Below are 17,873 nucleotides of genomic sequence, written 5' to 3'. Positions count from 1 at the left end.
AACGAGGGAGAGCGGGGGAGTAATAAGGTGGTCGTGGTTAGAGGGAAACAGAGACAAAAGGGAGGAAGAATAAGGTTGAGAGCATGTATGAACTTCTACCTGGCTGTTGTCAAGATGAGAACAGGATGTTGTACATCAACTGTTACCAAATTAGGGTGCCTCACTCTCGTTCTCTCTCATAACGCTTTTTTCCCCCCCGGTGGAAATATGTGCATAAGGCATAAGGGATTAGGGAAGTTATTACTTGGCAGCCTGTACTGTGAATGACCTTACCTTCAAGTTTTTTTTGGAGATGATTTTTGAACGTAAATCCTTAAAAAAAAAGGGAGACCAACTCCAGATAAAAATGTGAAAATTAATTCCTGGCTTTTTAGATATTCTCCAACCAGATAAAAAAAAAACAGGCTGTTTGTGCGTATACTTCAATTTCTTAAAAATATCACAGTCTGCTGTTTTTAAATAAATAGGAAATTGAGGTAAGGGGCAAGGATGGTTTAGCGTGAGATATTTCCACACGGATGTATAATGCTTTGGATTAATGTTCTGTAAGGACCTTACATTTGCAATATGCAACATGAATACACAATGTGTAAACACACATACAACAAATGAGACAGCAGAGATATAACATGATCTAGATGTCGTGTAATTTCCGTTTGCAGAACGGCGCACTTTAATGCATTTCATTTATGTGGGTGAGAAGGTTAATAAGCCACGTGGTGATATATAACATCCATCTCATGTGGAGTCCACTGATGGAATATGTGTATCCGGCATGTAATTTACTGTTGGAACATTTTCTTTCCCTCCATCTCTCAACCCATTGGCAACAGTGACCTCTATCTCATGGCTGCACTCAACAATAACCAGCTCCCTGCTAGCTGTATCTATTTGGTGTCAGCTGTTGCTTCGTACTAAAGTGTGATTGTGGTGGTGGATGGATGTGTTTGGAGGGTGGCGAGGGGCATGATGCATCTATTCCCACAATAAGTCCACTCTGACGATGTGTAACAGAGATATCTCAGAGAACTGAATATCATTCTCCGAGACGTGAGAGACGAGCGTGAACTATCGAGAGGGGGGGGAATTAAGGAGAGAGAGCCGAGAATCCTGGGAGAAGCTCATTCAGTCTGTGTGCGATATCTGGGTGCAGCGCCGTAACATCTCTATGTTGAGCAATACAATAACAGTGAATGGACACATCATACAGCATCGAGCCACACAATAAAATTGATAATGAAAACGTGATCCAGCTCCGATTGGTAGATTGTGATCTTTATGATATTTTATAACTGAAATTGAATGTATGTCTAAGCCTTGGAATACATTGACTTCCATGCAGATCAAACAAGTCACCTGAAATATAGCACACTCTAAAGAGATTACTGCAAATAACCAGATTAAGGTAACCATTTGAAGAAGATGTTTTCGATTACTACTCCCCACCACAGATATATTAGGGCTGTCCCTACTCTACGATTTGCTGACAACACACTTTGGTTGACTGGGAAATAGATTATTGATTTGATGGTATAGGTTTGTCAATCAGTTAAACGTTATTGGTTTAGAGTGGCTTGGCTCATCGCTGCCCCTTAGTGCTTTTGTTAAGGTGAACTAATGATAAACACTATAGAGGATTGGGTCATTAGGACTGCCTTCAGACAGTTAGCTTTTTCAGTGACTGCCTGCCAACATTGTTAAAAATATTGTCATTTCAAAATGAATTTCCAATTCAAAGAAACTATGCATGTTTATTCTAAAAGGCATTATTTTATATTTTACACAAGAGATATCCCTTTTAAAGCTAAACTTCCAATTACTCATGTGTAAATGTGATATTATATTATTTGGGTGATTTAAAACTATTTCCTGTGGTGTTTTATATAGGTTTCCGTGCATGTTCTGCAAAGGCTAAATCCCAAATCTCCCACACACTCCCCCCGTGTCCGAACCACCTTGATTTGACTATTTGTTTTACTTCTGTAACATAGTGACATCACTATGTAACATTCGCACTTCTATTGGCTGGCGCTCATTGTATGCAATACGCTGAGAAGCAGGACCTTTCCGACATCTCGAAGCCGTTTACTAAACCCAACATAGCCGGGCCAGCTAGCCAATCAGAGAAGACTGGGTTGTGGTTTCAGACAGAGGGTGAAAATATGTGCTCTAGCACATGCAGAATGAGAAAAATAAAGTACTTTTTAACATTAAAGCATGGAAACATGTCAAAATACAAATATATACCTGAAAACGAGCATTTTATATCCTCTCAGCTCAAACTTTGTTTCGTAAAATCACTTGGAAATAAGAATATCCTTGTTTATTTATTTAGACTTCCTCATACAGGAGTTTTCGTGCATTTAAAAACATATTTTTCAAATGTTTTGCTCAATACATATTTTCGTGGTTATTGTCACGAAGGTTTTGCACTCAATGCAAAGATTTCCATGGTGGCATGCATTCAAACCACTATCTCCATGTATTTTTAATAACAATGATTAAAAATGTAACGCTTGAAACGAAAGCAATGAAAGACAGATAACAATATGCAAACATTGCTCACATGCTTTACGAAAACACACCTTCTTAGCTACTTGTGTAATGAAATGAAGGTCACAGGCATACCAATTGTAAATGGGAAAAAACTAATAAAGCAGGGTTTTGGTTCGGTGTATCCACTTCCTCATGGTGTACTAATTTAACAGTGCAGGTTTATAGGATAAGGTGGCTTCATGCATTTATGTCTTTGGTACACTGCTTTACATGGAGAAGCAGCGTTCAGTTATTATGCTCCGAATATCTGGAACAAACTCCCAGAAACCTGCAGGTCCGCTGCAACTCTGACTACTTTTAAATCCAGGTTGAAGACTTTTCGCCGCTGCTTTTAATTGAACTATTCACATCTGCACTGTAACTTTTATTATCTTTGCTTTTTAATGCCATTTTCTTAATGTCTTTCATTTTTGTAAAGCACCTTGTCCCCCCAAAGGTATTGAGTTTTTTGTTGCCGTTATAAATTACATTGTAACTTCCAACATAATAAATAAGTGTTTTGGGTAATTGTTGCATCAATTAACTACTTTGCGAATGCGGAAACAACAGTCCACTAATGGCACATTTCCACTGCAGCGGGGTAGCCCCGTTTAAGCGTCCCTAAGCATCCTCGCTCAGGCCTGGCCGTCCGAGGCCGTGGCGCATTCCCATTACAGTTTAGGACCTGGGGTAGCAACGCAGTGTAGGCAGGGCGATCGGCTTTGTTGTTCCGTCGAGCTCCCGCTGGATTTTATCATCCCCAATGACATGTAGGAACGTCGTCACCTCCTCGGTCGACCACGTGTGCTTTTCTTTGACGTTGCCATTTTTGTAGCTCCTCCGTTTACAAAAATGCTGTTTATAAAAAATGCTGCAAGCTTGCTTCTAGATAGATAGATATATATATATATATATATATATATATATATATATATATATATGCGACGCTAGGGATGATCTCGCGCGCGATCTTGTGACGATTCTCTCTCTGACCAATCAGCAGTCGAGAGTGTTGACGTCACTAGTTCAGCCCTGGCCTGATAGAGCCACGGTTTTATGGGGCCAGAAAAAGAGGGAAAAAGTACCCGCTAGCCGGTGCTATGCTATATGGAAAGGCCACCAAAAACTGGCCTGGCCGCTTGAGGACGATTAAGGACGCTTAAACGGGGCTACCCGCTGCAGTGGAAATGCGCCATAAATCAGCTAACACATAAACAGTCCACCCACACATGTGTTTCAGTTATTAGGTTTGATTAAAGCTATTCTCATGACTGTGTGGGCGTGGACATACGGTGACTAATTGCCGTCTCCTTCCCTATTTTTTTTAGATGCAGCTGTTCATTGTTGCATCAATTTGGGTAGGACCATTTACAGCTTATTTATGGGCATTCTGCATTCATATTATTTTCCATGTTTGTATAGATGTCTTTCTTCAAAATGAAGGTGTCCTTAAAGTCATGATTGGGGTTAAAGTCCCCTACGCGTGGCGTTTTGGACCCTGGTTCGCGGAGGACACCAAAAAAGTCCTGGAAAAGACAACTTAAACTTAACTAATGTGCATTTAAAGAGGAATAGTTTTGGCGAAAACTAAAAAGGTACCATGGGGTCAGATTATAATTTCCCAAAGGGGGGTTCGTTCAGATGTGTGTATCTCACACTGCACTGTAACTGATTCGTGTATCTTGGCATGTAAATGCCATTTTATATCATTGCTTTTAAATGAGTGTTTTTAGATATAATTTCATAATATGTTTCTTAAATGCTATTAATGTCTTAACTTTTTGGAAAGCACTTTGAATTGCCTTGTGTTGAAATGTGCTATATAAATAAACGTGCCTTGCCTTGGTACACATTTATACAAAAATAGGCTTTAATATTTGGAGTTTTAAGTTTTCAGTTGGTCAGTTTGCCAGGGGTCAAGACATCTGTTTTAATACACTGTAAAGGGGGAGGGGGGCACAGTGAGGGGGAGTTTGGTCTCCTTGGGTTAAGGTTTATTTTGTTGGCATGCATCTGTGAGTAAAAACTCCTGAATTATTCATTAAGAATTTCCACATTCCTGCGTTAACTTACATTTCTTCTGGGGGAGGGGGAAGAAAGCTTTTTTTCTCGCTTTTTTTTTTATCCAATCACATTTACTTGACTTCTCCATTCCCTTTCACAAACACTCCTCTATTTCTCTCCCTCTTTCCAGCTATCATAATAAATGCATTGGGCCTTATAACTAACTCCATCTCTGAGGCCACAGCCATCAGGCCTGGTTAAGTGTAATTACTGCCTATTAAAGTAGCAATGCGGAATGGAGATAATGGTGTGGTTGTGATGCAATGCAGTACACTGTATTCTTAGTGGCAGAGTAGCCTAATCGGATATAGAAGACAATGGTCTTGTTAGAATTACAAGCAGATTCTCTAATGTATAGTAAAGTAGGCTTTCCCCCTCGAGTTACGGACCGCTAATGTATTATAAACAACAAAAAGGATTTAGATAATTTGAGTATGGATCTAAAGAAGCATTTCATTTGTGCCATAAACAAACCTCCAGAGCTTAATAGTGGACTTTTGATTAGTCCTCGTCGCTTCAAGTCACATTTATGCAAATAGATGTTTTGGTTTAAAATGTTTTTTCCCTCTAGCCAGATGAAGTCATCCTGCACGTTAACTGCGCTTTCAAACTGTTCCTTTAAGAGCTGCAGCCGATCTGTCCAGAGAGCCGCAGCCCACTCCTGCACCTCCATCTACCTCACTGACACTGCTATTCCAATCATGCCGTCTCCAGAGAAACACTGGGTGGGGGTGTACACGACCAATGTGTATGTGCGATAAACAGAGATGCTAAGATGGCTCTGAAAGCTCAACGTACTGCTAATTAAGAAAACATACACATAAACACAACACAAGCAAATGAAGACACATTTTCACCAACTGGAAAGCACAGGTGCAGTATTTACTAAAAGGTGGTGTTGGAACATTTGTTTTCTTTGGGCTTAATTTAACATTGCGATAAAGTGATTTAGACGTCATCGCAGATATCTGCTGTTAACGACCGCTTAGCCTTTTGCCTTATTGTAATATATGAGTCATTACAGTGATAGATAAACAACTTCAATTCACTTATTAACCTTAAACCCTGTTGACAATAAGGGGGTCCCAGTCCTGTGCAACACCTTTTTGTGCCCCCTTGAAACAGTTTGTTTATTTTTGAGCTTTTTGGAAAGTTTTTTATAAATGTTGACCATGTGTCTTTAAATGGATGTTCCTGTATATCGTCAAATTATTGAGGAGGTTATTTTCTGCTCATGTTGTGTCTATTTGAATGTGTTTTCTCAATTTGCAATGCACAGGGCAGATGTCAGTAGTCTCAAAGCAGGACCCTCACTTCCTCCCAGTGATGGAGATAAGGAAACCATAACGATGTCCAGTTCTGCTCTGGGTATGTGTGAGTGTATTTTAAGGGGAGTCATGAATCTCCTCTCCATCCTCTCCTTTAGACATTGTTGTCTGCTTCATCCAATCTCTTCTCTAATCCATCTCCCTGAAAAACAGGCAAGCCACAGACCGCTGATCTAAACAACAACACCTAGAAACCAACCATTAGAGTTGAAGGCGAAGCACCGGCGACAAGATAGAGTTCTTGTCTGGTTTCAGACTAATGACCTTCTCCATTGTTTTGTCTGGACAAAGACGAACCAAAGATAGGATATCTTGCTCGAATGATGATCTGAAAGCATTTTCTAAAACAAATAAGTTGATTATTCACATTTTCTTTTGATGTCGCAGGCTTGTTTTTTTCAAACGAAATACCTATTCACGTGTGGATGATCCTTATTTGACCTCTTATTAAAATATCTGATGTAGGAGTGCACATTTAATTACAGACACTGCATTTAAACATCCTGGCAAACAGCCTATCTTCTTCGGGATGTGCTGCTGCTTCTTGGGTTACAGTGAGTGTTTGCACGCAGTTACGTCAGCAATGCTACAGTCAACTCATAATGAGTGCTCGGTCTCCCATGAAGATGTTATGGGCTCAATAAAGTCAATCCACCATTAAATATGAATGCCAAAGGTTTGAAACAGGCTTTGGAAGAATGTTCTTGAAGTTATGCACAAAAAAACATTTTACATTAAAAGGTCCGGGGACTTCTACCGTAAAAAACATTAGTTGTATTTATTGGTAATGCAGAGATACGCTATTTTGTGGCATAAAACATACATAAATGTTCCATAATGGTTGTTAGTGGATGTAGCCAAGCTGTTGCTGTGGACTTAAATGTGGATCGTATCATAGCATTGTCCAAGGGTTGGTGATATAATCAATACTCAGATTTTCAAACACACATCCTAGTTTTTGATATCACATTTTAGAAACCATTACTGATTCTCTCTTTCTTTTCCATCACCTCATACCACCCTCCAACAAAATCAGTAAACAGCTATTTCATTTATTTTCTCCTTTGTATTCTTTTGTTGTTGTACTTCAAGAACCAAGGCTCTGCATTATAATTATTTGAACAATATTTTTCACACACTTTTGCCTTAGAAAATCAAGTCAAGACCTCTCTCCTCTTGAGACTTCTTTTAACAACATCATACCATTCACAGGCAGTCATTAAACTCTGTTGTTCTATACATCTCTAGTATTAGAAATGAGTAGAGTTTAGACTGTATTGCTGGATCTTGCCATTTGGATGTTGTTGTCCATATTCTAACACACTGACAACAAAATAAATGACTAGCAGTCAGTACATCATCTGTGGCCCTTCCTCTCCCGGAGAGAAAACGTTAGGAAAACAAACTGGAATTCTAAGATAATCAAATTAGCATACATAAACACACTAGCATGTTTTAAGCACTTGATGGGGAGAAAAACAGAGGCAAGAGATGAGATTGACTCCACTAATCTGATTAAGGGCCCCTCCCCAGAGAAAGTCCTTAAAAGAGTAATGGGCAGTCCTGAACTGGCTTTACCTCCATTAACCAAACCAGCAAACATTTACATAATGTACACATAATGTGCTGATGCACTCTGTTCTGATTCAAACAAGGCTCAGATAACTCACCGTGGCTGTATCACACCATTCATCACAGCATAGTCATTTACATCCAAAAGCACTTTAGAGCCAATGCACATATGTCTACATACATTATGGGACCTTATCAGAAGATTGTACAATACATCACCTTGTGTCATAGTATCGCATCTTTCTGAGATACCAAGGTGGTTTTCCATTCCATTCCTAGCACAATACTGTATAGTCCAAACATATATGAAGCAGATTTTATATTGCTTGAACTTAATCTGTAACATGGACATGAAATAAGCTCCAGATGGAAGGTAGAAGAACTATGAGCTATTTGTTGTTTTGTATTATCATTTACTTCTCAAAGACCAAAACTTGCAGGTTAAATAATTATCAGTTTGCTTAACCTTAACCTAGCTTAATAGATTAAACTGTGCGCTACAGGTCTGCCAAAATGAGGAATAATCACACATTGAAGCAGTGTTAATAGGTTTGTGGTAAGGGAAATGTTTATTTTCAGCGTGAGGAATGGATTCAACAGCGTGTTTGTCTGCTCTAAACGTATTATGTTAGCCTGATAGGCTAACTAACTTACGTATCTGTGGTTGTAATGTAGAGGTACTTGCAAGGCTAAGCAGCCTATCTTAAGCTAACTACATTAGTTTTATGGGTTACAGGTTTCTTAAAAAAAGCCTTGTCCAAAACCAGCATATTAACATTGTAGGTAGATGCTATCAGGACTTGTGAAATTCTTAGGCTCTTGCCATGTTACCACTAGGTCAGTCCTTACCCTAAAAACTGCTTTGAAAGGCTAATTGTTGCCAACATGAGCTCAAACAGTTAGCTACCTACATCTGATCAAATGTGCAATTGTCAGTTTAAAGTTAAGCCTAAAAAATGTAAGTGGTTAATCTTCCCACATTATCATTATAAACGTCATATGTGCCATGCAACTACAGATAGCTTGACAAAAGAAGCAATAATTACATAATGGGAAATTGGTTGGCGAAAAATGAATGCAATCCAATTACCTGTAGTTGTGAATGTTACCCATAGAAAAAAACAGCCTTACTACACAGTCTATAACTAGGAGATGGTCGACTGTACCAAGTAGCAATTAGGGCTGAACGATATACCGTGTCATGGCGATAACCGCGGTATGCGCATGCGCGGTATTCACACCGCAGGGACGTGCGGTTTTATTCTTTTTTTTTTTAAATGCTAACGCACTTTAGCACATAATTCAAAATAAAGATACCCTTATTACTTATCGAAACTGCACATACAATATATCCGATTAAAGCTGAGACTCCACAGATTATTTAAGCATAGTATCTAAGCGATCCGATCTCGCAACAGGGGAACCAAACAGACATCACAACACGTACCTTTTACGGAGCTTTTACGGGAGATCGTCTCACCGTAGCTGTCAATCTGATCAAAAGACGTGTTCAATGACATAAAACGAGAAAGAAAAAACGCGGCTGAATCGGTTGATCCATAGGTTGATAATGTATCTGTGGCTTGTAAGCAATTGTTTATAATCCATAATTCCATTTGTATGTAAAAATCGGAGCACAAAAGTTAGCTGCTAATGGTAGCCACCTTGGTGGTATGCAGCTTCCGGTTTTGGCTACGCGTCGTCACTCTCACTCCTTATTTGTTCATGTGTTGGTGTGTGTAGAACTTCCCCTGATATTTGACCTTTTTAGACAGATTTAGCACACAAAAAAAACCCTCTTTTGGGGCCATTTGGGTGGATTTTCCATATCTCTGGCCCACCTTGCTGGATTTTGACATGTGACATCTCTTTCTGACCGTCAGAGCCAATGGAATCGAGGGGAAATCACACAGTCCTTATTTGGTAATGTGTGTGTGAGAGACTTCCGCATTGCCAAGACCGGAAGCAGCAGCCACTATGGTGGCTATCATTAGCAGCTAACTTTTGCTCTGCGATATTTACATAAAAATGGAATTATGGATTATAAATTAAATCATTTTTTTATACAGAGACGTTAAAAATCTATGGATCAACCGATTCACCCGCGTTTTTTCTTTCTCGTTTTAATGCCATTGAACACGTCTTTTGATCAGATTGACAGCTACGGTGAGACATCTCCCCTCGAAGCTACGTAAAGGTACGTGTTGTGATGTCTGTGTTTGCTTCCCCTGTCCGAGTTCAGATCACTCAGTGATGATACTATATACCTAAATAATCTGTGGAACCTCAGCTTTAATCGGATATCTTGTAAATGCAGCTACGATAAGTAATAATAAGGGTACTTTTATCTTGAGTTCTGTGCCAAAGTGCGTTAGCATTTTTCGCTCAGGGGTCATTTAGATGCTTCTTATGAGACTTGTGTTTTGTTTTGGTATAAAATGGTTTGTATCGTCAGTTAGCTGAGATTATTTCCGTTAATCTGGTATAACACATTAATAGGTTCTTAAATATTACGATCCCCTGAGACACTGTCGTGAAGAAAAAAAGTAAACTACCGCCGGGACTTTGGGGTTTAACAGGTTAAAAAAAACGCGATATATACCGCAGGGGGGGGAAAACCCGCGATGTCAGTTTTTTTCAATACCGTGCAGCCCTAGTAGCAATTATATCTTTGTTCAGTGTGTAATTCCCTCGAAGCACAGGCAGACAGTTAAATTATGAACATGTCAAGGCTGCACTTACACAGTGTGTGTCATAACTCAACCCATTGAACCTGCATCCAGAACCGGTTTCATCCTGCTGAACCCACTAATCGATAGAAGAGCTCCTTCCTACGCACTTCCCTCTGTACACCCAAATGTAGTCATTTTAAAAGAGCCTCTCCAAGCTTTATCATTACAGGCACAGGTTGCAAACACCAGTAATGAAAGGATAAATGAGCTAATAATAACTGCCTCAGCCTCAGTCAAAACTCCATGTTTATCACCATGTTCCGTGTTTCTGTGACTCTCTCTGTCCTCTCTTGCACTGCACACAAATGTACTCAGGCACCTTGCAGCAGGGTGGCACAAATTGCAATTGGACACCTGATGAGATAGGAAGTACCAGATATACTGACCGACTGGATAAAAGAAAGCCAGCATGGCCGCTAAGCACACACCATCAGCTGCTGTTTGGTCTCTGAGCCCCTTCATGAACTCCATCGATGGAAGGCAAACATAAAGCAGACACACTTCCACAAGTCGGCCTTGCACAGCTGAGGAGGCGTACGCCAGGAGAAGTTAAGCCTTTGACATGTGTGTGTGTGTGAGTCAGGACCTCACTGGTGGAGAGTGTGTTCATGCATAAGCATGCGCTTGAACCCAATGGGCAGTCTCTATTTTTGTTTCCCTCACGTACGCATGAGCACACAAAGAAATGGACACACATTCACAGGTCTCGGATCAAGATCAACGCTTCTGCTGCCAAAAAATGATTCAAGCTCAGACTCTAGCCCATGTGCCGACAAACACACAGTGTCCTGATTATAATTCTCTGGCTTCGGCACCGTAGAGAAAGGGCTGTGTAAGATAACACACAGAAAGCAGGCTATTGTCTTATTCTAATCCTTCTTTTGAGGGAATGTAGTGAGAAATATCAGGGAGCAGTGAGGCTGTGTGAAAGCTTCAGTAAAGTGATATCTACAGTCCAGTGGGTTGTTTTTTCATAAAATATGCATAACCCCGATTCTTACTATTTCACAGGCGCTGACAAAGTGGCACTGGCTGACTAGGCAGACAGCATTAATATCTTCTGCACAACATTAGCATATGGACAAACGGTACAAAGTGTTTTTTCTTCTCTGTAAACTCTGGAAAGAAAAATCTTGGCTGCATGTTTTTATTTCATGTTTTCTGAATCTCAATGTATTCAGTGTTGCCCGGTTTGTTCAGACCATTTTAAAGTGAGTTGTTAAAGTGGTCTTTTATCACAACCTGTACGGTAAATGCTGACCTGGGCTGAGCAGGTTTAAGGCACACCAATTGTTTTCCAATTGTCCATCAGCTCAACTCATTTGGTTCCGCTCTCTCAGAGTTAATTTGACCACCTCTATGTTCGGGCACCAATTATTGACTTTGATGATTGTGTTGTTTATCGGCGGGGGAGTTGTGCTAGGATTCATTCAGCAGATTAATATTAGGTTGGCAACCAATGATTATTTTTAATTTAAATTATTTTAATGAATAGCACATTTAGTCTACAAAATCACAGGGTCACAGAGCTCAAGGTGCAGTCTTCAAATTGCTTGGTTAGTCCAACAAACAGTATAAAACACAGGAATCAAATAGTTGATTATTGATTTGTTTTCATTCATTTCAGCACCATTTAATATACTGTATTTAAATATACCGGTATGCATTTGAAAAACAGTTGACTGGTTATCACTTGTTTTCATTCATTAGGAACATGCTTTCCATAGCAATAATGAATGCCTCTAAACTCTATTAAAAACTGTTTCTTTTTTGGTGGGTCACTTTGGTCACATTTTCCCCTGACTGCCTCCTCCCGAATCTCTACTTGATATATTGTGCTGGCCATGGTCGATGAACTCTCTGAGCCTGTAATAAGCTGGCCCTGCAGAACTCTTAATCCCTCCTCGATCAGTCACTCAATGAAACATTAGATGCTGCAGGAAAATGTATGCAGCTGAAATTAAATGAAAACACAGAAATGACTCCCCTGTAGGAAAAAGAAGTGAGCATCTTAAGCCTCAAATCGATTAGTGTAGGAGTTGGGCAAGGTTCTTTATTAACTTTGCACAGACCTTCCCCACAGACCTAACTGCAAACAAACACAACTGAAGTGTCGGCAGGTATAAAATGTGCTTGGATGGACTTCAGAGCTTTGTAAATATGTTAGCTTTGAGCTGGCTATGTGGCTTATATCAGCTCTTTTGGGCTGTGCAGATCAGACATTAGCATGAATTACTACTTCCTGTTTACATCTGCTGGTCACAGTCTACAGAAGATGTTTACTGTCTTATCTGTATATCTGTCTACATTTAGCTCTTCTTATTTCCGTTTTTGTCATTTCATTGGGAGTGAGTCAGGCTACCTTTGTGAAGAACGGCGTGTTCAAAATACTCCGAACTAATGGACTGTGTGAATGTGAATAAGCACTCAAGTGTTTATTTGAAAATGTAAAGAAAGAACCTCGAGTCCAGGAAGTAGAGGCAGATAATCTTTCTGGGAAGAAAACCAAGGAAGTGAGTGTTACAACTATCTTCAGGTTATAAGACTCTTAATGTAAATTACTGGTCTTGTGTGTGCTACAGAGAACCCCCCCCCCTGTTGTTTTTTTAGACGGATACAAACAGTGACACGCATGCAAGATACATCTGAAAAGACTACGGCAAACATAATTCAAGGTGCTGTTGTTGTTGGGAGGTCCAGCTCAGAAACAACCATTTTAATACCAATTAAAAACCGTAGCTGCAAACCACTAAAAATAGCACGTACTGCAGAGGCCCATCAATTAAATGCACCCCCAGGGGACAGCTGTAACATTGCTCAGGAGGACTGATGTGCTTTTGCTGCAGTCTAGCAAAAATGCTAACTAATGAAGTACACACATACTGTGTTACAAGGCCAGACGCAAGGACACCATCAGGATGGCAGTTTAAAGCACTACTGTGTGAAAGAAACAAAGCATGTCTGCTTCATGATATTCATGTCATTCAATATTGAAGTTTCTTTTCTACATGTTGTCATTAACTCCTCATTTGTTGATGTAATTGCATAAGCATAAAAAGAAGATCCCTGTTGATATATTATATAATTAAATTACACTGCATTAGATTATTTTGTAAACGTTGAATATTACTTTTTTGAATAAAATCGTTTTTCTATAAATGTATGTATCAATGTATGTATAATGTGTTCATTTTACAAATACTTACACTATACTTACAAAATATACTCCACGCTTCATGGCTGTGTTAGCTGCGTTGCACGTTTGTTAGATTTGTTTTGCATTCATAATTGTACGGTGCACTTACATACTGTAGTCTCAGGAACTAGAATATATTTATTTCATATTCTTATTAATGTCATTTATCTAGTTTCTAAAACATCTTTGTTTTAATTTTATCTGTTTTTTCACCTCTTAATCTGGTTGTTTGCCTGGCACAAAACAGGAGATTGCCCATTTCAAAAGCATTTTCACTTTGGGAATTAAACCGCGGTCATGCAGCTGGATTGAATAAAAACCTATTGAGGATTTTGGCATTGGCCCTTACCAACAATAAATCCCAAATCTCATGTCTTTCCAATTAACCAAGTTTATTCTGAAGAGGGGACCCCTCTTTTTCCATGTATGTTTTCTTACGATTGTGCGGCCGCAGTAAAAATGGCATTAGAGTGACCACTTGATCTTCGTGGACCCTCAAGAGAATTGGCTGCTATATTCATACATGGGTTCAATGGTCCATTACATTAGTATGAGGGAGCTGCCGGGTAAAGTCGTCATTATCTCCTATCCGAATTATTCAGAACTTTCAAGCTCACATACAGCTCCTCTGGGTGATATCTAGATAATATCATGGTTGCAGTGGATGTGTGAAAAGGGGCTTTGGTGTGTCTTTTTGCTGCTGTAGCATGTGAATTTCAGCACAAAAAAAATTACATCTTATTATGACACATAAAATACGCAAGTGTACAATTTTAGTGCATCCACCGCATGAAAACGCTGACCTCAAAATGATGCTCATTGAGGATCTCTCTGATTATCCTCCGGTGTGTTCTCTGGCTTCATTCCACGTCTGCTCCTGCGGCTCTTTAGTGCAGCCAAGGTGAAACGGTGCACGAGGGAACAAGGCCTCTGACTGTCAGCTACTGTGATACACTCAGCCCTGCTGCTACGCTCAGGCCTTCAAGGGGCTTTCCAAACTAGTTTCAATTCCACAACCTTTGCCCGTGTCAGACCAAATAAACAGACACAAGGATGGGGAAAGAATAAGACCGAGACATGAAAGAAAATATGGGCAGAGAGACCCGTAAAAGAAAAAGCCCAGTGTTTCCAATCTACAATGCATCAAATGAACCTTACTGGAAACATGTCAAGGACTTGAGAGAGTGGAGCTAATTTACTGCAAAATATGTTTGGTTTTTTCTTCTGCGACTGAAAATTGGATGCTTGGCAACAAATTAAGAGGGAGAGGTCATTGATTATATTAGATTCATATTAGTTTGTTTTATTTTTCTGCTTTGTATTTAAAAGAAAGCCAGGATTGAGTGCTTCTGAGGGAGTCTAAAGAGGAGAGGAGGGCAGATCTGACTCAGGGGACCAATCAGAGGCTCAGGAGTTCAATCCCAGCCTCTGCAGTCAACATGTCGCAGTGTCCTTGAAGAAGATACCCAACCCAAAAATTGCTCCCATAGGCATGAAATCCATGGTATTTAAGTGTATGTACTGTAAGTTGGCGTCGGCTAAATAACATATAATGTAATGTAAAATGTAATGAGGAAAGAGTAGATGAGAAGAGACGAAAGAAGTCTAGCACTAGTGAACATTTAAGGAGGCGTTCAAAAGCGCAACAACTAGATTTGTTTCCGAATTCGCAGCATTTTTTGAAGATGAATGACGGTCAGAAAGACTTTCCTTGATATAGATCAGGGGTGCCCAACCTTTTTCTAACCGAGAGCTACTTTTAAAGTTGCCAGTCTGCCGAGATCTACCAGTCCAAATAGAGAGGCGTAGTTACTGACAGCCTACTACCAGGTAAATACACACTTCTACTTGTATAAAACTGACCTTTGTACGATGAATACTTCATAAAATACTGCAGATCCTTAACCAGTGGAAATGGACTGCTGTGCATTTAGCTGTGCTCTCAGGCCCCTCCCCTTTTGGGAGCGTTGGGCAGAATTAGGAGGGAATTCCGTCTCGTAGCGTTTGTGCACTGTTTTGAAATGCCGCTCCTAAATTACCCTTCTTCGATAAAGCCACGTTCGCATTGCAGATGAGACAGATGGACTTTGAATTGGAATAGATACAAAAATAATCATCCTCCCACTCGGAGTGAAAATTATATATTTTGGGCTTTTTTGCTTCTGCCATAATTGCGGTCTTGTGTGTGTGCGGACTGTCACTCCTGTTGACACGGACAACGTCAGCGAAATAGTGCCCACTGCTCACCAGCCACGCCCCGACACATGGGGTCACGCCGGCCAATCACAAAGCTTTGATGCGTTCAAGTGCATTATTCTGGCACGGGAAGATTATGTTATAGGACATTAACGATAAAACAGAATGTTGTTGTTCTATTTTTAGACACATCTCGCGATCGACTGGGAATCTCCCCGCGATCGACCGGTCGATCGCGATCGACTGGTTGGGCACCCCTGATATAGATGATAAGAACACAGCCACATATTACTCATTGGATACAAACTCTTGGTGGTTGGAAGTCTATCCGATGCGACTGCGATGAAAGGGCAGCGGCTCCCCCGTCTCGGCACTCTTCCACCCACATGCGAGGTGAAATAGGACAATCAATGCCCGATCAATAAAAACAATAACACTAAATCACTGTTTCTCTTTGATGAATGCTAATGAGCCTTCACCGTTCGTCGAACTGAAACTTTAAAAATAGAGAGGTGGCACTTGCAGTCGATGGGATAATAAAAGCGTTTTAGCTTAATTAACATTCTCAGGAGAGCGCAGGGGTCTCTTTGGATGCCCTACCTCTGAATAACTACATTTTATTTCAAAGCATAAATATGGAACGCTGCTAAATCAGGCTGTACGTTTTTTAATATGTTTCTCACTGATCAACACTAAACGTCTGTGCTGCAGATGTCTCCGTTTATAGGTGGATTTTATTTGAAGACTTTAAAAAATATTTGGGTTGTTGCAGAACTTGTTTCATTCACATCATATTTATTTTAAGAACTTTATTCTAAAGCATATTTGCTTCTTACAATTTAAAAGGTATCTATGGTGGAAGCGGCACTAGTGTTTTTAACTGTAGCGCTAAGAGACTTTGTTGCATATTCAGAAGTGTGAATATACACCTTTCTCAGGGTCACAGCTTTCTGAAATGTGTCCTATAGCAAAGACTTAGAAAGGAGATAGACACTGTGGCGAGTCCTTCGCACAATAATAAAGATACAAACTGCAATCACACCTTTAGAAAAACGTACTGTTCTCAAGGTCTGCCTCCATAGAAGAAACATAACAGAGGGTGCATTTTCATGGTAACATGGCACTTACAGTAGACGTCCACCCTGATGGACTTGATGGCGGGGGATCCAAGGCCGTTCTCAGCCTTGCAGTAGTAGCGCCCCCCCTGGGTCCTCAGGATCTTTGCAATGTTGAGCGTCTGGTTGAACACACTGGAGTCATGGAAACGGTCCGACACACTGCCCGCTGTCTTTGTCCATCGGATCTGCGAGGAACAAAGAGTAGACATGACTATAGATTCAGATTTAGAGTGAGGCGTCCAGCTTCAGTTAGAAAGGAAATAAACAGTGTGAATAATATAATACTACAAACTCTTCAAATGATAGCAAGTCTTCAAATACTCATACAAGTCATAAAAACATTGAAGGCTTGGAATAACCATCACTCAAATAGCTCTCAATTCCAGGGCAATAATATAATTATTATACCAGTCTGAAGCTTTGAGTTTATATTTTTATAGTTTTATATATTCTTTTTTTCTCGAATTAAAAAGGTTGGAGTATGCCCTTTGAGCAACTGAATGGCCTTTAATGTGAAATGTCTTAGCAAATGTCTTTGGCTTTACTCACAGAGATTTGTAAAACAAAAACAGGAAGTGACTGGAAATAAATAGTATATCATGAGACTTGTATTCTCAAAATGGAAACAACAGTGTTAAGTTTGCATTATCAGCCAACAACATCAACATCTATGACTCCCTTGTCAAGGAATACTTAGCCACATAATCTTCCATTCAAACAAAAGGTGTTGTCTTCCAAACCTTTTTTCAATGAATAAAATAAACGAGATATAACATGTTTAGAAGTTAGCTTGAGGTAGATTGTCTTCGCTTTGGACAGAGCCAGGCTAGCCCTGCTTCCAGTTGTTATGCTAAGCTAAGCAAACCGGTTGCAGTGTGTAGTTGAATATGTATCCAACAGATATATATCAATCATCACACGTAACTCTCAGCAAGATTTGTATCATTCCTTTGAAATGGAAGCAGATCCGAAAATTGCAATCAAAGTCCTGTCTTATAATATGAGCCTTTTTCAAATAATGATTGGGTTCTCTGTGTAGTTGAGATAAATAGAGGCACTACTTGAGAATTTGCAGGAGATAAAAATTACATTATTTTATGCATGTTTGCTATATTGTCTGTATTTTGTATTA

The 17,873-nt window shown here is 39.8% G+C and overlaps 1 protein-coding gene across 6 annotated transcripts in view; it reads right to left on the bottom strand.

Moving 5' to 3' along the window:
• mdga2a (MAM domain containing glycosylphosphatidylinositol anchor 2a) overlaps positions 1–17,873 on the bottom strand; it is a 203,606-nt gene that overhangs the window by 113,605 nt on the left and 72,128 nt on the right. For all 6 annotated transcript variants that reach the window (XM_034228593.1, XM_034228594.1, XM_034228597.1 and 3 more), the window contains exon 3: positions 16,752–16,926. In XM_034228593.1, coding sequence (XP_034084484.1) covers positions 16,752–16,926 — 175 coding nt within the window. The remainder of the gene's footprint in view (positions 1–16,751; positions 16,927–17,873) is intronic.

The sequence above is a fragment of the Gymnodraco acuticeps genome, unplaced genomic scaffold (genome assembly GCF_902827175.1).
Source record: "Gymnodraco acuticeps unplaced genomic scaffold, fGymAcu1.1, whole genome shotgun sequence".
Lineage (NCBI taxonomy): Eukaryota > Metazoa > Chordata > Actinopteri > Perciformes > Bathydraconidae > Gymnodraco > Gymnodraco acuticeps.
This window is presented reverse-complemented; position numbering and strand designations above follow the sequence as displayed.